This window comes from Pygocentrus nattereri, chromosome 27 (genome assembly GCF_015220715.1).
Source record: "Pygocentrus nattereri isolate fPygNat1 chromosome 27, fPygNat1.pri, whole genome shotgun sequence".
NCBI lineage: Eukaryota > Metazoa > Chordata > Actinopteri > Characiformes > Serrasalmidae > Pygocentrus > Pygocentrus nattereri.
Window position 1 is genome coordinate 12,204,591 of NC_051237.1, and position 23,515 is coordinate 12,228,105.

General features: G+C 39.0%; 1 protein-coding gene across 1 annotated transcript; it reads left to right on the forward strand.

Annotated features, from left to right (window-relative positions):
* Positions 1 to 93: 93 nt before the first annotated feature.
* Positions 94 to 21,900, forward strand: grinaa (glutamate receptor, ionotropic, N-methyl D-aspartate-associated protein 1a (glutamate binding)). The gene is made up of 7 exons (XM_017696817.2): positions 94 to 244; positions 15,202 to 15,537; positions 16,623 to 16,738; positions 16,921 to 17,121; positions 18,479 to 18,607; positions 18,857 to 19,000; positions 19,723 to 21,900. Exons 2-7 carry the CDS (start codon positions 15,219 to 15,221, stop codon positions 19,870 to 19,872), a joined length of 1,059 nt encoding a protein of 352 aa, XP_017552306.1. The 5' UTR covers positions 94 to 244; positions 15,202 to 15,218; the 3' UTR covers positions 19,873 to 21,900.
* Positions 21,901 to 23,515: the final 1,615 nt, after the last annotated feature.

Below are 23,515 nucleotides of genomic sequence, written 5' to 3' on the forward strand. Positions count from 1 at the left end.
TAGCGCCAGTTGGCTGATAAATCTGGGAGTTTGTAGAAAATTCCACAGAGCTCTGGCTGAGAAGTCTCTCTGTTGGCACGTGACCCGTGAGGTGACGTCAGATGCTGTTGCGTCGAGACCGTTAGCGGTGGGGGGGGCGCCATCAGATCCAGAGCAAACGGGCGAACCTGTCAAATCCACCGACAGAGACCTCAATACCACCGTCTGACTGAAATCTCCGCTTATAAACGTCCCTGTTCAGAAGGTAAGACCTAAGACTGCCTGTGTGTGTTGTGGTTGGTCTTTCCGAGTAAACAGCGCAGTGTTTACCTCAGTGGGCTGGAAGTACCTCGCGTTACCGCGTTAGCCGCCTCAGGATTCGCTCCTCAGTCACGCACTAATTTTGTTTAGCAAACGCGTTGATGTTGTCATCCATAACGGCACAGGCACGGCCCAAGAATGGGGGAAGCGAACATTTTCAGCCCATACATCTATCGTTAACTAATTTTATGTGGCTCTTTGTTTATTTTTTGGCGTGTGGCTCGGACGTGTGGATGGGTAATTTGCTACTAGTATCCTATGGCGAGCGTTGCGCAGCCCGTTAGCTGTAGCCCCCGCGTTATCCTCCCTCAGCTGATGCAGGCTGATGACAGTCTAAGCCCTGAGGAGGACGCAAGGCCAGCCTCGCTGCTTTAAAAGATTAACACTCGGCTACAGCCTCGCCTCTTTTCGGTAGCGGTCGGTGTCTATCATGCGAAATTATATATTACATGAACTTATGTTATTAAATGTATTATTTATAGATACGCATGTCTTGGCGGTGCCTCACCGCGAATAAAGCTGAGTAAACTGCAGTGGTCAGCTCCAGCTCCAGCTCCAGCGCGCCTTAGTGCGTTACTTTGCCAAAGACTTCACCTATTTATAGACAGCTGCAGTCTTAAAAAGGCTGGCTCTTTAGAAGAGGGAATGGTTCTATTTAGAACCGTGAGTTTTATATAGCATCATTTCATGATTAAATGGTTCTTTTGCATGTTGAAATGGCTCTTCAGATTGACGGAGAACGTGTTGTATATGTATAGAACCTTTTTGAAAATTGGTTTTATTTAGCACCAAAAAGGGTTCTGCTATTGGTTTGATGCTTGTAACAGCAGAGCCCTTGCTGACCCAAGGAACCATTTCAGCATATAAAGAACCATTTAAGCATGAAATGGTTCTATGTAGAACTCATGGACCTAAACAAAATCATTACTAAAGAGCCGTGGGAGAACCATCTTCTTCAAGAGTGTATAAAAGTAGCTTTAACTTATTTTACTAATTGACATGCAAAAAAAAGCGAAAGCTTTTCGTCCCCAGATGTTTCATGTGGTTTGCTTTGTGAACTGCACAGGTCACTGATGTAATGCACATGACGCACAGGCGCTGGGTTTGAGGGATTTGGTCACTGTCAGGATATTAGACTCGGTTACGTGTTGAGAAGTTCTTGCAGACAGCAGTTGATTATTAATCTGGTTCTCTCACAAACACACAAGGAAGCGTGTCTAGATGGTCTGATCCTATATTTCATGTCCATGTTTCACGTTATTTTTGTGTGACATCATATTGGCTTTGGGTGCTCTTTGTGGGAATCACTTCGAAACATTCCTTGATAAGTGATGAATTCCCCCAAATTGCCAAGTCACCAGCAGCGCCTCCCTGGCTTGACAGCATTTGGGCCAACTCATCAGGCCTTTCACCCCATCTCAGCACATAAGTGCTGCATCACACTCCAGTTAATTTGCTCCGCCAGGACCTAAAGGAAGGTCTTTATCAGTATCCTGTTACAGTTTTTAATCTGACCTGGAGGTGTGGAGTAATCTGCAGTGATATGTCTAACTGCATTTTTAGCTCCAGTGAATTGTCCACTGTTCTGTTGTGGCCTGCTGTGTTGCTTGCGAATCTGCTCGCTCTGTAAAACGACTTGCTGTCTTCAGTGAAATATTCCTGGATGTAAATCGCATTGCGTCTGTGTAGACTTGACTGAGCCAATTTAGTCTGTATCCGGGCACTGATGTTTGTCAGTATAGGCTGCAGAGATGAGGTAAAGAGTTTACTGAGAACAAATAGAGAATCCAGAGTCACAGCCAGAAATGTGTAGAATAAAGAGAACAACTGAGATTGTGAACAGAAAGAGACAATTTAGTGTACTAGCAACATTTATTGGGTGAAATTTTTATTGATATTTTGATTGTGGTAATTGGATGCGGTTTTGTTCAATATTGCAGAGAGGCAGAGCTGCAAGGAGTGTAACAGTATACTGTTACTGACTGTCTTGCTAAAACTGTCGTTTTAACGTAATGCAACAGATGTTCTAAAACCGTTCCACGCCACATGCCGAAGTAAATAAATGAAGTGTTGGTTATATTTCTGTCAGACTGGACTGGAACCTTCCTACCAGTGTTCACACTCAGTTTTCCAGTTTTACTCTTCTTCATTATTGCTGAATCCTAGTATCACATCTTTCGAAATTGGTATGTGTCTCCTTACATCTGGTTGTAAGTGCTGTGCTGTTTGCAGAGCTGGCATGTATATACCTGCCAACTTATAGCCCACCACAGTGGAAATTGCAGCCATTTTCCTTTGCCTCTGCTTGCCGTCACTCTGTTCTTGTGTGATTGTCTTATGTTGTTGGTAAATTGTGGGAATATATCAAGATAGTAGTTTAAGGAATATACTAATTGAGCGATGTCAGATACTCAGGTGGTCTACAGTGGCCAGGAACCCCCTTGAAAATGTTTTCTCTTATGTGTATGTGGATAAAGATGGTAACAGTCATTCTAATCATGTTTGTTTGTCAAAAGATAACAGCAGTGGAAGTGTGTTTGTTGTTTGAACTTTCAACACACTCCATCCATTTTTCAGTGAGTCACAAGTCATGCAAATGCTGTAAATTTGGTTGTAGAACACAGCCACTGTCTTTGCATGTTTCCATTATGTGTAGTTGTGCTTCAGTGTGTTGATGAATACTCCTTATAGCTTCCTGAGCTGCCTGTAAGCTGAGATTTGCATTGCCTGCTTTTTACACAGACCACAGCCTGTCTCCAGAATGCCTATTTTGTAGCAAATAGGACTATGAGAATTACAAATGAAACCAGAAAACTGTTGTTTTGAGATGCACACTGTTTGAGCACTGTTCTGAATCATTTTGGGCAGAGTTTCAATGTTTCATTCCCAGTGATATTTTATTTACTTTGCATATAGAAATGAATCAGAATCAACATGAGGTAAAATAGTTTCTCATGTAAAAGCTTATGGCAGAGACATGAACATGAGCAGAGAATACAGAGATAGCTGGGACAAATACTTCTCCATCTACAATTTGTAAACATTAGGATTGCTCAGTTTTATTGGAATCAAACAAAATATCTGCACTGGACCGATATTTCAAACTAATGTTCGATGATGTATTTATTTAATTAATAAATACATAATCGTATTTCTTACAAATACAGAAATTAATTTAATATTTCTACATTTTATAGATGTATTATGTTTTATATTTTATAAATGTTATATATATATATATATATATATATATATATATATATACACAATACTCTGCGAAAGTCTTTCACATTTTCAAAATCTATATTTATTTGTGTTGTATGTGTTTATTTGCTGAGAAAAGTGTTAATATTTTAATTAACAGTGTTAATATTAATTAATAATGATTTATATATATATATATATATATATATATATATATATATATATATATATATATATATATATATATATATATGGCATCAGATATCAGCATCAGCCCACAAGTATTACAGCACTGCGTATCACACCAAAGCATCATAGATTATCATAAGAGAAGATTTATATATAAATATTGCAGAATGCTTACTGATTGCTTATTTCCAAGCCAGTGAAAAGTGGCTTCCTATCTTTTCTGTTACATCTGTAGGTAATTAAACCAACATATTTTAGATCTGTGTTATGGAACAAAGGCTAGTATTATGATAATGTTGTTAGATATTGTGATTGTGCCTTACAGTATAGCCTAATTAAAAATGAGTGTAACATGGTTAAAGTTAAAGGGTTAAAAGAGAAATTGTATATTTGTGCAGCCCGACCTTATTTGAAGAAATACTGTGTCCTTGCCCTGAGCAGAAGTGCTTAGTCATTCTGGGGGAGTGCCACAAAGACCGCCCTATACCGCTGAATTGTTATAGGCAATGTTTATCGTTTCAAATGTAACTCCGTCCAGATTTACTGTCCAGTTGTGACGTATGATGATATGTCAGCATACACCACTCAGTTCTGCTTTGAAGTGTCTGCTGCCTCTGAGTTCTGCAGACTTAATAGAGGACATTCAGCAGCTAATGGTTTCTCTGGAACAACTGCATGTTGTTTGACTAGAGTGATCCGCACTACAATGCCTCCCTCTTAATTCGTCTCGTGGAATACATCAGCTGTAGCTCAGGATAGTGTCATTTTATCCACCACATGTCCCCTAAGAGGATTTCTCTCCTGTTTAGCCTCTGCGGAACTAAGTGGATCTCATTTTTTCTTTTTTCTATTTCCCTTGAAAGAAGAAATTCATGTTTTAATGGGTCTTGGGTTTCGTTGTCTCTTCTTATCCTTCTGTCACTGCCTCCAGTTAGATACCTGCACTAAATGGTCACTTTAGACTCAAGTCACAATATATGCCTTTATCTAGGCTATCCTTTGTAGTTGGGTACAAATAGAGTTTTAAGCTAAATAAAGAATAGTGTGAGTGTCTGTAGGCTGCATGTACACACGGCTTAAATGAGCAGTTCCAGATAGCATCTCATAATGGTGTGTGTGTGTGTGTGTGTGTGTGTGTGTGTGTGTGTGTGTGTGTGTGTGTGTGTGCGCATGATTGTATGTAGGGTGTGGAATGTTACAAAATGACGTTTTATGTCAGTATGTTGTCAGAATTAGGAGAGCTGCATGGTTAACAGTGAAAAAGCATTGTACTTCACTGAAGTCAGGATTAAGTCTCTTAGAGCTGGTGCAGTGGGTTCACTTCAGGAATTCTGTTTAGTTCAGTGGCCAGTATTTATCTTTGTCCCTGAGTAACACAAAATGGTAAGGGTGAAAAAGACTTACCTGTAAAATAAACCCAATTTCTCTGGTCAGGCCTATTGGTAAAGTGTTTGATCAGATTTAAGGGGCCCATATCATTGCAAAACACATTTTTATCTAGTATATATTGCATTTTATATTGTATATTGTATGTTAACATGTTTCAAAATTTTAGGTGCAGTCCCCTTTCTGCAAGTATCACGATTTTCGCCAGTTTATATTTTTCTGTATCATTTACACAAAACAGCTGTCCTTTACATTGTGCAAGGATTTCATAAAGAATGGACCAATAGAAATGCTCCAAAATGACTTGGAATAAAATCTCTTTACATTAACTTACATTAACTGTAAAAAACGTCTGTTTTAAACTTTTTTCTTCTTCTCCTGTAAAGTTGCTGTTTGAAAGATACTTTTGGGACATTGTTGAAATGGCATGTTGCACATTGTAGGGGCTAGCATGCTAGCATCTTTCTTTTAATCTTTATTTATTAAAATCCTATTTAACATATTGTAAGCAATGTAATGTACAGTGAGAATGGATGGGTTGACTTGTAAGATTAACACAGGGGAGGGAAAGTGGGTTGTTTGAGTTTGTTTCAGTCCTGTAATAATGCTGTTTGTCTAATAGAAAATAAAATAATCAATTGATCACAAAAAAGAGAGGTTGGAAAATGGTCATGTACAACCCCAATTCCAATGAAGTTGGGACGTTGTGTAAAACATAAATAAAAACAGAATACGATGATTTGTAAATCCTTATCAACCCATATTTAATTGAATACACTAGAAAGACAAGATATTTAATGTCCAAACAGATAAAATTTATTGTTTCTTGCAAATATTCATGCATTTTGAATTTGATGCCTGCAACACGTTACAAAGAAGTTGGGACAGGGGCAACAAAAGACTGGGAAGTTGAGGAATGCTCAAAAAACACCTGTTTGGAACATTCCACAGGTGAATAGGTTAACTAGAAGGTGACTGTAATGATTGAGTATAAAGGGAGCATCCCTGAAAGATGAAAAGGACTGTCCGGATTGTTATCAGCACAAAGTTCAAAAGCCAGCATCTCTGATGGTGTGGGGGTGTGTTAGTGCCCATGGGTAACTTGTACATCTGTGAAGGTCCCATTAATGCTGAAAGGTACATACAGGTTTTGGAGCGACATCTGCTGCCATCCAAGCAACATCTTTTTCAGGGACGTCCTGCTTATTTCAGCAAGACAAAATGTCGCAAAATACGACAACGGAGACCCCGGACTGTTGAGCAACTGAAGTTGTACATCAAGCAAGAATGCTTATTGAGTGTTGTTAAAAGGAAAGGTGATGTAACACAGTGGTAAACATGCCCCTGTCCCAGCTTCTTTGGAACATGTTGCAGGCATCAAATTCAAAAGTGAATATTTGCAAAAAACAATAAAGTTTATCAGTTTGAACATTAAATATCTTGTCTTTGTAGTGTATTCAATTGAATATAGGTTGAAAAGGATTTGCAAATCATTCTGTTCTGTTTATATTTATGTTTTACACAACGTCCCAACTTCATTGGAATTAGGTTTGTAAAAATGAGTTCTGACTGTTTTGGGTCTATAAAGCTACACAATTGTTGTAGGTGGACTTTGGGGAAAAATAAAATACAAGAAAATTGTACATTTTAGCCTGTTATGTTTTACTGAAGCACCATTTCCTACCCAGTTTGATGCTTTCCTCTCTGTGAGTAGTTTTTGTCTTTGTAATGATCTGAGGCAGGACTTCGTTCTGGGTTTGTTAGGATCCATATGCTTGTCACAACGTCCTTCAGAGGGCTTCAACAGAGAATTTGAGTGCTTAATGTAGTGACTTAACCTAACTTCACTTTCTGGAGAGAGTTTTATGTGATGATCCTGGGTGTCTAGATGCTTGAAGACAAATTTTTTGCCTGCTTAATGTTAAAAGCCAGTTGTGACATTGACTTACTAGATAATAAAAAGTCAAAGAACAACCTGTTGATCATTAAGGCCTTGTTTCTCCTCAGTTTTAAGATCAGAATTGTGTGACCAACAGTTACAAAAAACATCTCTTTTCACGTCTCCTTTAACTTAAAAAAAATCATTTGACTTGAAAGGATTACACATAATGCCTCTGATCTCATCAACATAAGTCCCAGTTCTCTCTCTCTCTCTCTCTCTGTCTCTCTGTCTGTCTCTCTCTCTCTCTCTCTCTCTGTCTCTCTAACTCTTTCTCTCTGTCTCTCTCTCTCTGTCTCTCTCTGTCTCTCTCTGTCTCTCTCTCTCTCTCTGTGTTTGCACATGTCTGTGTCTGGGTGTCTGTGTATATGTGATGCAGTGAAAGAGAGGTAACAGGGTGGAAAGCTTGTGCTGTCAGCAAAGACACTGTTCTGAATGGGCTGAGGTAGCACAGACAGCTCATGATGGGCACTGCAGATAACCTTATTTGTCTACGGCTCAAATCCATTTCCACACTCTGCTGAACATGTCTGCCTATGGAACTGTGCAGCTATAAGTATTAGTAGCTAATATGCTTGGGCTCTTGATGGAGCGGTATTAACTAACCCTTGGAAGACAAGACTAAATTGTAACATTTTTGAGGCAAGTGAAAATAAACAACTGTAGATTACATCAAAGATATAATGGAGGGGCTAGGAAATGCAGCACATTCATTTTTTCAGTCTGGAGGCTTGAATGCTGAATCTAGTATGCCATGCTGCCAGTTCAAGAGCTTTCCTCTCCAGATTTCGTTGATAATATAGGACATAATCAAACTTTTCCAAAAACAGAATGTAATTATGTGCAAATCACTTAAACTGTATATTTAATGGAAAATAGTACAAAGACAAATGCTGAAACCGAGAAATTCTGTTATTGTTGTATTTTTTGTTTTTTGTTTGGGACAAGGACATGTTTACCACTGCGTTGCATCACTTCTTCTTAACGCTCTGTAAGTGTCTGGCACCAAGCAGACCGGTTGCTGTAGTTTTAAAAGTAAAATGTTTTCCCCTTTCAAGCTACATATAGGATTTCAGCATTTCAGCTGCTCAAACAGTTCGAGGTCTCCTATGTCATATATTTTATTTCATAATGTGCCAAATATTTTCAGTGGGTGAAGGGTCTGGACTGCAGGCAGGCCAGTTTAGCACTCGGACTCTTTTACTATAGAGCCATGCTGCTGTAATAGTGCAGAATATGGAATTATCTTGCTGAAATAAGCAAGGCCTTCCCTGATGCCATCTGCGTGGCAGCACATATTGCCAAAACCTATATAAATTTTTTAGCATTAATGGTGCCGTCAGAAATATGCAAGTGCCGTGTTAATGCAACCTTATCATTGTGCACCAATAACAAGCTGGATGGTCCCTCTTCTCTTTAGCCTGGAGGATGCAGCAGCCATAATTTCCAAAAAGAATTTCAAATTTGCATATACAGTATCTCACAAAAGTGAGTACACCCCTCACATTTCTGCAGATATTTTATTTTATCTTTTCATGCAACAGTATTATAGAAATGAAACTTGGATATAACATAAAGTAGTCAGTGTATAGCAGTATAGATTTACTCTCCTCTGAAAATAACTCAACACACAGCCATTAATGTCTAAATAGCTGGCAACACAAGTGAGTTCACCTCACAGTGAACAAGTCCAAATTGTGCTCAAAGTGTCAATATTTTGTGTGACCACCATTATTATCCAGCACTGCCTTGACCCGCTTAGGCATGGAGTTCATCAGAGCTGCACAGGCTGCTACTGGAATCCTCTTCCACTCCTCCATGATGACATCACAGAGCTGGTGGATGTTAGACACCTTGCACTCCTCCACCTTCCTCTTGAGGATGCCCCACTGGTGCTCAATTGGGTTTAGGTCTGGAGACGTACTTGGCCAGTCCATCACCTTTACCTTCAGCAAGGCAGTTATCATCTTGGAAGTGTGTTTGGGGTCGTTATTGTGTTGGAAAAATTCCATGTGGTGCAGTTTCCGAAGGGAGGGGATCATGGTCTGCTTCAGAATGTCACAGTACATGCTGGAATCCATGCTTTCCTCAATGAACTGCAGCTCACCAGTGCCGGCAGCACTCATTCAGCCCCAGGTGACGCTACCACCACCATGCTTGACTGTAGGCAAGAAACAGTTGTCTTGGTACTCCTCACCAGGGCGCCACCACACATGCTGGACACCATCTGAGCCAAATAAGTTTATGCTTGTCTTCAGCAAACTGTTTGCAGGCTTTCTTGTGTGTCAGACGACGGCAGCGCAGACCGAGTTGATGCATTGTGCGGCGTATGGTCTGAGCACTGACAGGCTGGCCTCCCACTTCTTCAGCCTCTGCAGCAATGCGGGCAGCATCCATGCATCTGTTTTTTGAAGCCAACCTCTGGATATGACACTGAACATGTGGACCCAGCTTCTTTGGTTGACCCTGGTGAGACCACAATTTGGACATGTTCACTGTGAGGTGTACTCACTTGTGTTGCCAGCTATTTGGACATTAATGGCTGTGTGTTGAGTTCTTTTCAGAGGACAGTAAATTCATTTCTATAATGTTGTCCCATGAAAAGATATAATAAAATGTTTGCAGAAATGTGAGGTACTTTTGTGAGATACTGTATGTTCTTTAAAATGGCCCTTATGGTGATGCAAGTTTGCTATGACAGTAACGATTACTACATCACACATTTTACACACAACACTGGGATTGTATGAGAATAATCATAATGTTTTTAAAGTATTTTTGCAGGCTAGTAGTTGTATAGTAGCATAGAGTAGTTCAGCTGTGAATGTGGATGTGTCTTCTAAGCAGCTACAACACAGGGATGATCACAGGAGCGCTCGAAAGAATCTCCTACATGGGGTTAAAGGATTATAGTTGTTTCTGAGCAGTGGGAATCACAGTGGAATTCTTTTCTTTGTTGTTTTTTCTGTGACAGTGAAAACAGAGATAGTGAATGCAGGGAGCCCTGCAGTCTGATCTGGTCCACAGTGCTAGATTAGAACTGTAAAACTGAAATAAGCCACATGAGATTTGGCATCCAGTGGAAATGGAGCAGTGTTGTGTAATTCTGCCAGTGTCCACCGTAGGGTGTGTGACAGAGAAAGCATGTGTGAGACAGGGTAAAGCAACTGAGAACGCGTAACAAATTGATTTTCTTCAGCACACAGCAGAATATGGGGTTTGCAAAGTGAGCGTATGAGTGAGGGAAAGAGTTTTGAGATTCTGCCCTCTCTTTATTTGTCACATTCTGATAAAAACGTTTTTTAAAAACTAGAGAACAGTTTAGTAACCTTTTATTAGAAACTATGTAGTCCCCTCTGACAGCTGCTTTGTACAGAAGGGTCCCAATGAAACACTGTGCTGCAGTCAGTAAATGGGTGACGTTTTCCCCTCTCAGCCTCAGGTTTCTAAGAAGTGGCAGCTGTGATCAAAAATGTATAGCCTAGAGCATCTGATGTATGTCGACTTTATCAACATTAGAAATTTTGATCTAAAAGCTTGCCTTTAAAGGGGATTGTCACTGACTTTTCAAAATTTTATTGTAAGTCAGTCTTTGAAAGGTAAGCAGTGATTCAGAGGAATTTCATGCAAAATAGTTCACTGTATAGAAACTTAGCGAATCTGAATTTCTATACAGAGGTGGTGATGGGAACCATGGGTCACTACGTCAGTATTACAAACTTAGCCATTTTATGTACTATCCAAAACAATCAGAGAACCTACACATCTAAGAGTGGTAAGTTACTGTAAGGAGCTATTTTGCAGTATAGTGTTATATAGCTAAATACGTATCTCAGACCTGTCATAAAACATTTCTTTGGCCATCAGGTGGCAAATTCATGACCATTTCATGTAATAATAACTTTCTGTGAAATATCCTTTAGAGGCCTCACATCCCTATGAACAATTCTGACTCAAGTTTCTCTTGAACGGAGGATTTCACATCAGATCTCTCTAAATGACTTCATACTGTTCACATTTTACCAATTTAATTATGCAGACATTTAGAAAAATCTCATTTAATGAGATAATCAAGGTTATCAGACTTTAGGGAAGGTTTTTTTTTTTTTTTAAGTCATCCACTCTTTGTTGTTGAAATCTGAATCTGCATGCTCAAGTGGGGTACTCGACCAGGAATGTTCAAACTGGCTATGTTTAGCCTGAGTCACAGCATGGCGCTGACTGCCCGTGTGGTTTGCAGAATATTTTGCTGTGGATAAGTAGAAGAAACCTGATTCTGGGGTGCTTGGCTAAAATTTGCTATATAATATCACCAAGCTCAGAGTTGACTGTCTGTTTGTGGTGTGTCACTGGTGTGACATATCATATCACGCTGAGTGATACATCATCTAATCTGGCATGCCAGCGTTAATCACCACACATGACGGTATTGATTTTTCGTTAGTTTTTTTTTTTTTTATTCATACATAACAAGCAGAAGATCCATGGTAATGTTCTATTCCATAAGACAGTGATGCTGTTGTTGCCATGCAGTTGTTTTCCTGTCTTGTGAACTTCACATAGATTGTTTTGAAAGAACACTTCAGATTAAAAATAAATAAATAAAAAATAAATACTAACTTTCCATTCGTCTAGTTTTTTCTGGCCAGTGTTTATGTAATGTGCCTTTTGGTGTTTTAAGGGAAGAAAACAGAACAGAACAACCCAATCAAAACTAACTTTGTCAAGTTTATAAGATATATTTTAGCACAGCTCACCAGCACTCAGGAAGTATGGAATCATAAAATATTCCAAATTCAAAAAGTCTTCATAACTAAGTTAAGATCTAAATGACGTCGTTCTGAGTGGTTCGATGTAAAGTTTGCAATACTAGAGTAACTTACCGAGGCTGAAGTGTTCACAGTTGTTATGATAGTGTTTATTGTCTCTATGAGCTCCCTCACAGAAAACTTTTACACAAAACAATTATAAATATGATGTCTAATGTCTGAGACATCTGTCAAACGTTTAGTCCTCTGATAAGCTTTTGGCATAAAATGATTTTTTAAAAATCCATTCATAAAATGCATTCATGTAAACAGTACCTAAAGAAAGTTTTTTTTCTAGATTTACAACTATTTTTGATAGATAGATCACTTTATTAATCCCTGAGGAAAGTTCTTCGTATTTACCTTAATTATTACAGATCTTTTTATAATAAATTGTTTTATCTTCTCTTAATATTATTTAATTATCTTAATTATTCTTATTATCAATTCAGAAAACACTGGTAAGTTCACTAGTCATTTTGGCTATTAGTGATATAGACATCACAACCCATCACCACCATTGTAAAGACGCCGTTAAGTTAATTTCGCATCAGTTTTCTCTGAATGCCTTTTTTCATTTAAAATGACTTTTTCCATCTCAGTGATTATGTTGACAAATGAGTGGAACTCCCCTTTAACTTGCATGTCATCTGATACCATGATATATTTGGAAAATATCTTGAAATTGCATTTAGTCAGTACTGCAGAGCACTAGATCACTTTGATATTATTAGTATCTAGGCTGGTCCTCTGGACTGTCGCCCAATACTTGTTTGTCCAGCCACAATGTACACCAGTCTGCAGAGCTTCTGAATGAACTCTGTTAAATATCCCAATGAAGTTTTTCAAAGGCTGTACCATTTGAGCTTATTACAATCATCATTTCTAAGTAAGTTCTAAAGCTACAATCATTAATTAAAGTTCACTGAAGGACAGTTTCTCATGCTGGTGGTCTTTAAAATAACATCCAGTGTTTAGGATTGATTTAGAGTCCTAGTGTTGATCTTCATCTGTCTTTCGTCAAATAGCAAAAGAGTCTTCTTTAGACCTTTAGTTGATGGGAAATCAAGACATTGGCTCAGCTTGTGGACCAGAGCGCCATTTATGCTTGTCCTGTCCCACCGTGCGCCCTGTGTGTAACTTCTGAATTATGTAGTGTGGTCCATCACAGCTGCCACTATCAAACTCACATTTGTCCACATTTACATCGTTTAGTGACAGCGCCTGCCTACTTTAAGTTAGCTGAAGAATACGCATTAGTTCATGTTTCACAGAGTGAATGAGGATTACTAAACGTCCTGTAAAAACGCCACTCCAAAGCGTGGCTGTCTGATATAGGCAGTTGATTCAGGTTTCAGTTGGCGGTGGAAATCCCCACATTTGAATAGAAAACCTATTTGTGTATACAGGTGAAGTCATGACTTGGACCTGTGTGATGTAATTTGTATTAAGTAATCTAGGTTAAGTCGGCGTGTTTACAACAGTTGTCCCTTCATTTTTTGCTCTTTAGATGATGCGTTTACATATGTTTCACTGCAGTGATGTGTAGTTTCATTTATCAATTACAATATTTGATGTCATAAATAACCAAAGTCCATTTGATGTCTCTTCTGTTTATCCAAGAAAAGAGTATTTTGTTTTGCTATTTGTCCAGGATCTTTTCATCCACACAGAATTTGGGCAGAAATGTACACCAAATACTTGATTCCAGTGAAATTGAAATGACTGCAAACGTCCATTTAAAACTCTGTTTTGAGAAAGAATTTCTTCACATAAACAAGACATGCCAAAAATATAATCCAGTCTGCTGTGTATATAATGTTTTTTTTTTATACTCAGTAGTGACAGTAATAGTTTATTTAGAACTATTTATTGCAGGTTACAGGTCAGTGCTTTTAGGCTTTTTGTCATGCCTATAGTTGGGTATGTGCAGTTTTAAAATGAACTGTTGTTGACATACAGGCCTAAGCTTTTGGTAGCTGTGGATTGACAAGCTAATTAAATAGCAAGCTAAACTGACAGTGGAGCTTAGTGAGAGAGAGAGTTTGGTCCATGTAGGGACAGCCTACTGAGTGTCTGGCACAGATCTTGCTGTTACTGTGTTATAATAGATTATCCTGCACAAATGTGATTTTTTTTCAGAAGATGAAAACATTTTATTTGTGCTGTTTTATTTTTGGAAACTCTCACAGATGAGACAAACTCACTGCCCAGGTGTCCCTGGCATTGGCATGGTGACAACCAAGCTGATGAATCAGCCATTTCCAGCAGCTAGACCTTTTTCACCAACTTCAGAAAGTCAAAACATCAAAAGTTGGCTTCAATCTGAGTTACAAACATCTAAGCCATATGCGAAAACTCTGAAAATGGTCCAAGCCCTGAAAGATGTGGTGAAACTCTCTGTGTCACTGTTGCCTGTTATGTAAGAAGTAAAGGATCTGTTTTTGCGCATGTATTTGCTTTTTCAATTCAATACATTTCTGAAAGTCATGGCATCACTTCTGATGTGCAGCGGTTGATGTGAAGAAAATGTGCCTGAATATTTAACTTTTTTTTTGTTTCTAGCAGTATCTGAGCTCAAGACTAGCTTTCTATTGGTAACTAGCAAAGATATTTTATCTAGATAGACAAAACACTTCTTGTAAGCCACTCTGGATAAGAGCGTCTGCTAAATAAATACTGTAAATGTAAATGTAAGATTATCACATTGTGGTGTGTGTGAACTTACGAGGCCATAAAAGTGAGGTCAAGTGTGAATGAATTAGCCTGTATAGGCTTCAACTTTGAATGACATCCAGCTACAAGCTTTTTGTCTTTTACAGGGCAACCTTTTCTGTAATTTAAAGTTATTTTACAGTAATTTTGATTATCAAAAATGTCAAACAATCAAAGGGAACTAAACTGAACAATAACATACCATGCATGGTCTTTCCAAAAATACTGAAAACAGATAAACAAGGAAGTCTTTGTAACAAAGAAATGCATTAAAATTAGTTCATTAGGCTATTAGGTTTCTTACTATTAGATTAGGAGCAGTTAAAATATGCACCATCATGCAAATTGACAACTAACCACTGCCTGTTCATTCAGAATGTAAATTTTATACATACACACACACACACACACACACATTTATACATATATATGTGTATATATATATATATATATGAGGGAGAGAGAGAGAGAGAGAGAGAGAAAGAGTTTAAATATGTATTCTTGAAAAACCACGTAATTGTGACCAAGTACACTGCTTCAGCAGTGTAACTGAACAGGTATCGATTCTTGTTTAAATTTCAGTTCTTCAGCTTAAAACATTGTGATTCAGTGATGCTTGATGTCACTCCCATACTTCCTGTATCTCTGTCCGTCCTGTAGGGTCGTTCTGAGGAAAGATGTCCCAGGACAAGACCGGCTACCCTATAATGGGTGAGAACAAGCCCCATAATGTCTATGGACCACCCCAGTCTGATGCCTTTGGGATGCCTCCTCCTAACTACACCCAGGCCCCAGGTGGGCCCCCATATGCAGCACCAGGACCATATGGCCAGCCTGGTTATCCCCAGGGAGCACCTGGATTTGCCCCTGGGCCCTTTCCGCAGATGCCCTACCCACAAATGCCATACCCTCAAGCCCCATACCCCCAGGGGCCATACACACAAGGCCCCTATCAGCAAGGCCCTGGGCAGCCTGGTTTTGGTATGGATCCAAATGGTAAGTATTCAAACAGTTTCAGTTTGTTGAACAGAGCTACGAATATCATGAATATCACCTCTTTTGGGAAGGTTTCACTCAAAGGTACAATAAGTAATTTCCACCTCCCTAGTGTCAAATTTTTGGGGCTGGTGTGAATTTTGACATTATACATTTTTTCACAGGGCATGTTTACCACAAATTGCACATATACTCATTTATTTAGGCTTGTGCCTTATGTCACTTTACCCACTTAATGAGTTTGTGAAATTACATAACACTGATCTTTGGGTCACATGCAGCTGTGTTTTTGCCACGTTTTTTTGGCTTTGGCATTGATCAAAAAGAGGCATTTCAGTTTTACTTTGACATGAGATTAGTACTGGACTTGAGCTTAGTTACTTCTGTGTTCCAAAAATGGTGGCTGTGAGGTTTAGATGCTGAAAATCCACATTTATCACTAGGTTTATGAGATCTACTGACATTGAGCCTAGTTGATCTGATGGTACAATTTGTGAAAGTGAATTATATTCTGGGTTCATTAATAAACGGTGCAGCTTTCAACTGTGTTTATCATTTTATTAATAGTGCTCATAGAATAAAGATGACCACAAGTGATGTCCTGGCTATGTTTGTGCAGTTGGATGATTGGAAAAAGCAACATGCTTGATTGGCTTATGCTTTGATTTCATTTTCATATCTTTGCAAGGTCTTTTTAACATGAGGTCCCTTAGTTAAGGCACTGTGCAGTATAGATCTGCAGCATTGCTTTCTTTTTACATCACTTGCACTTGCTGTTGTGGCAAGTGAGAAATCTTTCCAGGCTTACTTAATACCAGTTTTCTGGAAGAAATCATTAGACATCTGCTTTTTCAATTTCAGTCTATAAATTCTCCAGATAAATTCTCCATTTTTTTCCATTTCCATTTTGTTGTCAGTAGTGAGTGGATATCATATGTTGATCTCTTCATGGAGATCTTGGTCCTATTTAATGAAATACATCCAGAGAGAAACTGACTAAGGAAATATTCGGTGTCATAAATGTTTTAAGACTATATTGCCCCTTTTCAATAGTCACTACTGTGATTTTTTTTTTTTTTGGTCAGCTTCCATGAGCCCGGGGTATCACGGTGGAGATGTGCCGCCTTCTTATTATGACAACGAGGAGTTTGCCAATTCTGAATGGGAGGATAAGACTATCCGGCAAGCCTTCATCAGAAAGGTGAGAGATCAGAGAATAGGTCAGTTATGTGTCTTGAGACGAGGACATGAGTGACACCTGTTTGTAATATGTCAATGAGATCTGAACACTAAGTTAGTACATGAGCTGTAGGAGCAGTTTTTAATCTTGTTTTTGTCTTTGCCTTTCTTTGTCTAACCTTTGTGGTCTGTTACTGTTCTCAGGTGTTCATGGTCTTAACTGTACAGCTGATGGTAACATTCTCCTTCGTTGCTCTTTTCACCTTTTCAACGGACGTCAAACTGTTTGTGCGACAAAACCGGTGGCCATACTATGTGTCCTATGCAGTCTTCTTTGTGTCTCTTATTGTGCTTAGCTGCTGTGGAGACTTCCGTCGCAAGCACCCCTGGAATCTGGTGGCACTGGTAGGGATTGGCAAACCTGTATACTCAGTTTTTGTTGATCAAGGACACTCAGCTGTCAGTAAAAGGGTGAACTCATCTAGCTATACTACTAACATACAAGAATGTTTCCATAAGCCTTCTAGTGAAAATGTTGTCAGTTTTCCCCAATTGAAGAGTAGACCACTGCACAGCTCAGTACTAAGGTCATTCCACCTTATCAGACAGCCCCCCCAACCCCACCCACCCTAAAAAAAATATACACAGTTTATAAATATATACATTACATAATATTCCCTAGTATGTTCTGTTATCATTTACATTTAATCAATCAAATGTTAACCTTTGATCGTATTGTTATTATTAGAATGAGCAAGTAATACATTCTTAGTGGATTTGAAGGGCACTTATAAATAATTATTATATTATTATATTTTTATTTAAATAAACATTTATATTTAAAATATTTAAGTATATATACAGTACTCACAAAAAGTCAGGGATTTTTGGCTTTCAGGTGAAATTTCAGGATGAACCTAAAATGCACTCTAACTTTTACAGGTGAACTTAATGTGACCTTCTCTAAACTTTTGAATGCATGTGTCCAACAGTTTAATGCTTCAGTACTTTTTGCACAACTTGCTGTTCTCTAACAAGGAGCTTAACGGCAAGTTGGTGGTGTTACTGTGTGGGCAGGTGTGTCTAGTCAACAACTTTGTGAATGGTACAGTGACAAGCTCATACTACTAAATAACATCATTAATCCAGTCATTGTGCCTCTGCATGAACAACACAGGCCTAATTTCATCTTCATGGACGACAATGCTCCAGCTCATCAAGGTCGCATCTTTAGGAACAGCTGCTGAAGACTGTGGTACCTCAAATGGAGCGGCCTGCACTTTCTCCACACCTGAATCCCATAGAAAACCTATGGGATCAGCTGAGTCGCCATGTAGAGGCTTGTAACTCTGTACCCCAGAACCTCAATGACCTGAGGGCCGCCCTTCAAGAAGAGTGGACTTGTGAACAGCATGAGACGTCGTTGTCAAGCTGTAATTGATGCTCAAGGGCACATGACAATTGAGACATTGACATTTTTTGTTGGGGTATTCCCCCCACTGTTGTTGGCTTTCGTTTTAATAAATTGTTTGAGATGAGGAAATCACCATTGCATGCTTCTACTTAAATGCCCTATTTTCATGATATAATAATCACTGTGGTGTGAACTTTTTACGTTTTCCATAAATTTCACCCAAAGGCCAAATATCCCTAACCTTTTGTTAGTAGTCTATGTATGTATACTCTTGTGTCAGGTGTTTTAAATATCAATGGAATCTATGAATGAAGATAATGAATTTCTTTTTCTATCCCTTTCTTTTAGTCCATTCTAACACTTAGTCTGTCCTACATGGTGGGGATGATTGCCAGCTTCTATGACACGGATACCGTCATCATGGCTGTGGGCATCACTGCAGTGGTGTGCTTCACTGTGGTGCTCTTCTCCCTGCAGGTCAGTTTACAGACCATAAGGCGCTCCTTACTACTTATGCAACAGTTTAGTAGCAGAATTGTCAACTCTCTGATTGCTCTCTGATTGCTGTATACTTGGTTTCTTTTGTGGTTTCACTCTTCAATTATTATACAGTAATTATACCTTTGTGATAGTGTTGGCTGTGAAAAAGCTTACTCAGGTTGTCAGAAAATGACATCCATTTCCTCAAATTAGCGCTTATAATCTTTTTCTTTTCTCCCAAACCAGAGCAAATATGACTTCACTTCATGCCGAGGTGTCCTCTTTGTCTGCTTAATCGTGCTCCTCCTCTTCTCCATCCTTTGCATCTTCATACGCCACAAGATCCTGCACATCGTCTACGCCTCCCTGGGGGCTCTGCTCTTCACCTGCGTAAGTAGTATTTTATTACAATCTGCCATTTCAGCAGGTTTCCAGCCACATTGTTGAAATAATGTTGGAGAACAGTATATTATATGTTAATTGTGTAAAGTTAGCCCATTTACTGTACTTGCTACTTATGTTATTTTTAAAAATGACATCTCGCTGAGTTAATGCCGCTGATTTGCAACATTACTAATTGATGATGAATTTGAGAAACAGGCAAGGATAAAGCAATGAGAGGTGTTATGGCATAAATTATACTTTAAAACTTAAAAATAAAAAAAAAACAGAGCATGTACTAGCTGTCCCGAACATCTAAATGCAGTCCATCTGTCTTTCCATGTACATCTGCCAACAGTTCTTTCCCCATAAACCTCATCTGTAGGCATGGCAGCGTTGGAAAACTCCACAATATGTATTGTAACAAAACAGCAGATTAATGGGTGAAATAAAAATTAGAGAAGTTTTAGGTGGACTAATGTTGGGTGCAGTTTTTCCAGACCATTGCTGGAAATTCAGGTAATAAAGATCAGGCTACTTTTTAAAGACATGATGGAAACAATGACCTATCCATGGAAAGGAGGAGAGTTAATTAGTGATGAGAGGAAAAAAACATTTGTTGTATCCTCTATAGATATTAGATGAAAATCACATTTAGAACATTCTCAGCAGATACCAAAGACATATTACATAAGAAATCAATGCATCTTTGTTTGCGTTTTTTCCTCCAGTTCTTGGCCGTGGACACTCAGCTTCTGCTAGGCAACAAGAAGCTGGCCCTCAGCCCAGAGGAGTACATCTTCGCTGCTCTGAACCTCTACACTGACATCATCAACATCTTCACGTATATCCTGGCTATTGTGGGCCGCTCCCGGGAGTGAGCGTTCCCCATGGATAAGAGAACAGGAAGTGCATCCAACCACACAGAATAAAACCGTTGCACTCTATCATCTTGTCTTATAATCCTTGTAGTTCCCCCTCTTCAAAACTCCTCCTTTCTCAACATTTCCTCTCCTTAGCAAATGTACAGAGTTGTTAGAAATTTCATTATACACATCCAGCAGGCCTTGCGTGGATCGCAACAAGGAAGGGCATATATAATTTTATTTTACTCATTTATTGGAAAAAAACATTTCAGGTCTTTTGAATTGCGCGTTGTGTCTTCTTGCAGAGCTCCTCGCATATTGAAACAGCTTTTGTGCATTTGGGATTGGTAGAGTGTAGTGTGACTCACCAGCTGCATCCAAACAGCATGAGCAGAAACCAATTTTTTTTTATCCTGATATCTGTGAGTTTGGCACTCTGCCTGGTAATGTTAATACTACAGTAACAGAGAGAGAGAGCGAGAAAGGCCAGGAAGTTAATGGAGAGGACAGTGATATGGCGATTACGGAGGCAAAGCTTCAGAGTGGGATGATACTTCAGTCCTCATCTCTGTCCCTATTCATCCTCACCAGTCTATGTACCGGTGATCTGCATGGTAAACTAACACGGCGAAGAATGAAACTAAATGAAAAATACAATCATAGATACCTCTCCAAATGCCTGCTTACTTTGTAGCTGCAAATAGTCGTGAGAAGCTCAGCCCCTCCCCTCAGCTCAAGGCATGTCTGTATGAATGGCTGCAGTGCTCCACAGTGAAAACACCTCTTTAGGAAGCAAAGACCAAAATATAACAGTCTGGAAGATGTTTAATTGACATGGACTTAATATTTATCACTAACTAAATGCTAACATACAACTTGTGTATATATTTATACAATGTACATTGGTGACATGTACTGGAAAGTATACATATACTTTTTCTTTTGATTGAAGGGAAGTGTGATTGTGTAGTATGCGCTTTTATATGGATCCAGAGCTCAGTATTGCAAGTTCCATGAACATGAGTTGATATAGCTAATGCTTAGCCTCTTTCTCTTTTCCTGCACAATTTCTTTATTTGTTTGTGAACTTTATTATTTATGTAGCACGGTCTGTACATGTTTTCCTTCGTTTCGATTCCTAGTGTGGAATGTTTGCATACTGTTTTTTTTTGTTGTGGTTTTATTTTTCTTTTCTTTTTTTTTACAGTACTGTAAAGGGTACTAGTAATTGCTTTTTATTATGAACCAGAAAGCAAACACAAGTCAAAGGGTAAATCTATAGTCTTGCTTTTGTGCTGCGTTATTTATGATCTATTTATTGAAGTTTACTGTAGCACCCAGCACTGGAAGACTGGACTACATGTTGTGCTTCTGCTTCCTGAAGTAATTCAGTTAAAGCAAAGTGCTCCTCCCTCGTGGGGACTGTACTCTGTCTAAGTCTGTTTAACAAAGACAATGTGATATCAGAAGGGGATATCATAAGGTGGATGACCTAGGATCAATTCCAGCCCAGTTACGATCCATCTCGTCATGTTAATGATCATGAAGTGCAAACTGCTGTCCAAGATTAGCAGCTTGTTATGTGTAAACACCTAACTATCTTCACTGAGCTTCACACAGGTCTTCACATTAAGCTGTGTGGAAACAGCAAATGTAACTAACATGTAAATCTTCTGTAAATCGAACTTGCACACAGTTGAGCACTCACTGAATATGCTCAGTGGCTAATTCTTAGCTGGAATGTGATTTAACAAACTGTCCTTGCTCTCGTCATTAGCCATTCACTCCTATATCATGTTTCCCCAGCTGCACACTCCTCCTTTAGCTTGCATGTGGAGACCCTGGACTATACTTTACGGAGAGACATGTTTGAAGATGTCGAATTTTACTAATGTGCTGCAGCTGTATTTTAATCATTTGATGAACAAGTTTGTGTTTGTAACTAACTCCTGTTAAACTGTAGTGAATTGAGGTGTGAAGTACATTTTGGCTTTGTAGTTTTTTTGGCACTGTAAATTTGCATTAAAACGAAGTTGGATTGTATTCCTCTACATGGCTATGCAATTTTCATTAAGAAGTCAAATAAAGCAAAAAATAAGGTAAATATGTTGCTACATGTGCAAAAACTATAGTTAGAAAAATGGTCTGCATCCTGCTTCAAGGCCTGTGTGTGGGCAGGTCAGAACAGGGGCAGCAGACCACTAGGGGCACTCTGCTACCAGTTTATGGTGCCCCTTGTACCTGGTAGCTAATGTCGGTGATACTGTATAGATACAGACGTCTTACTAATTACAAGTAGTATCATTATTACTAGCCTGTGCACAGCCTTGATTTGAGTGGTTGATCATAACATGCTGTTATGCCTAATCGGTGTATGAATCACAACTAATTAAACCAGTCAAAGGTTGCTTTACAAGTCATATAATCAAAGTCATCACCCATGTGTATCCAAGAGGGTTGATCTGGACACTTATCTACAAAAGATTCTGGTTTCCCAGACCCTGATTAAGGCCAAGCTTAGACAAAAAAGTGTGATTCACAGTCCAAAACTAAGCCAGCTGAACTGGCTCAAATACATCTTCTTGATGAGCCAACTTCAAGGTCAACAGTAACAATATTATGGAGGAAAAATATTACACATACACAACATTGCAGTAAATATGCCGCTACATGTAGACAAAATACAGTGAGAAAAATGATGGCCCATTTCCTGCCTCAGGGTCTGCATGTGGGCAGGGAAGACCAGGGGCACCAAATTGGTAGCAAACAGTAGTGGGTAAACTTGTTAATGAAGATCTGCTCTCATTAAGCTGAAGAGTTTAAAAGTAAGCGGAGCTCAAAACAGCTGTTGCAGTTCTAATGTTGCACAGGCTATGTGATCGACAAGGTCACAGGGCCATCTGAATAAAGTTGCCCTGCTGTCAGGACTGTTTAACTGCAACTGCAACTGAGACAGACTAAAATGTTCATTTGTAATATTGTTACAATATAACAATACAATGTTGTGCTTCTTGTTACCTACAACATCAGAAGACCCCTTTCTGGTGCTACATAGAACAATTTTCAGAAAGATTCTATATGACACCATATAGACGACATGCTCCTTTAATCTGAAGAACCATGTGGCTTAACCAATAACCAGACGTGTCTACAGGCCCATGTATTACCACAACAAACACAGATTTTGTATTTTTGAGCAAAAGGAAAATGCAATGTATAAATGCATTATCCCTACAGGATGCAGAAAAGCTAGTTCATGCATTTATTACTTCAAGGCTAGATTATTGTAATGCCCTGCTGTCTGGATGTCCCAGCAAAAGCCTCAACAAGCTTCAGCTAGTCCAGAACGCTGCATCCAGAGTCCTCAGAAGAACTAGAAAGTTCGACCATATTAGTCCAGTTTTATCAGCCCTGCACTGGTTACCAGTTAAATTTCGCATTGATTATAAAATCCTATTACTGACCTATAAAGCTCTAAATGGACTCGCCCCTCAGTACCTGAGTGAGCTCCTCTCCCAGTCAAGCATTTGCTGATTAATCTTCCCTGTCAGGTCTAGACCTGCTGGAGGTCTCTGCTGCTCTGTTTTACTGTAATCTGTGGTCAGCCACTCTTTACAGAACTGACTCTGTGTTTTCTTTCCTTTCTCTGCCGAGCTGA

What these genes read in the sequence shown, in the direction of transcription:
- grinaa (XM_017696817.2), top strand. Translation starts at nt 15,219, where the DNA reads ATGTCCCAGGACAAGACCGGCTACCCTATAATGGGTGAGAACAAGCCC. An exon ending in GGCAAGCCTTCATCAGAAAG is followed by an intron (nt 16,739 to 16,920) that starts GTGAGAGATCAG and finishes TACTGTTCTCAG; the next exon opens with GTGTTCATGGTCTTAACTGT. An exon ending in GGGCTCTGCTCTTCACCTGC is followed by an intron (nt 19,001 to 19,722) that starts GTAAGTAGTATT and finishes TTTTTCCTCCAG; the next exon opens with TTCTTGGCCGTGGACACTCA.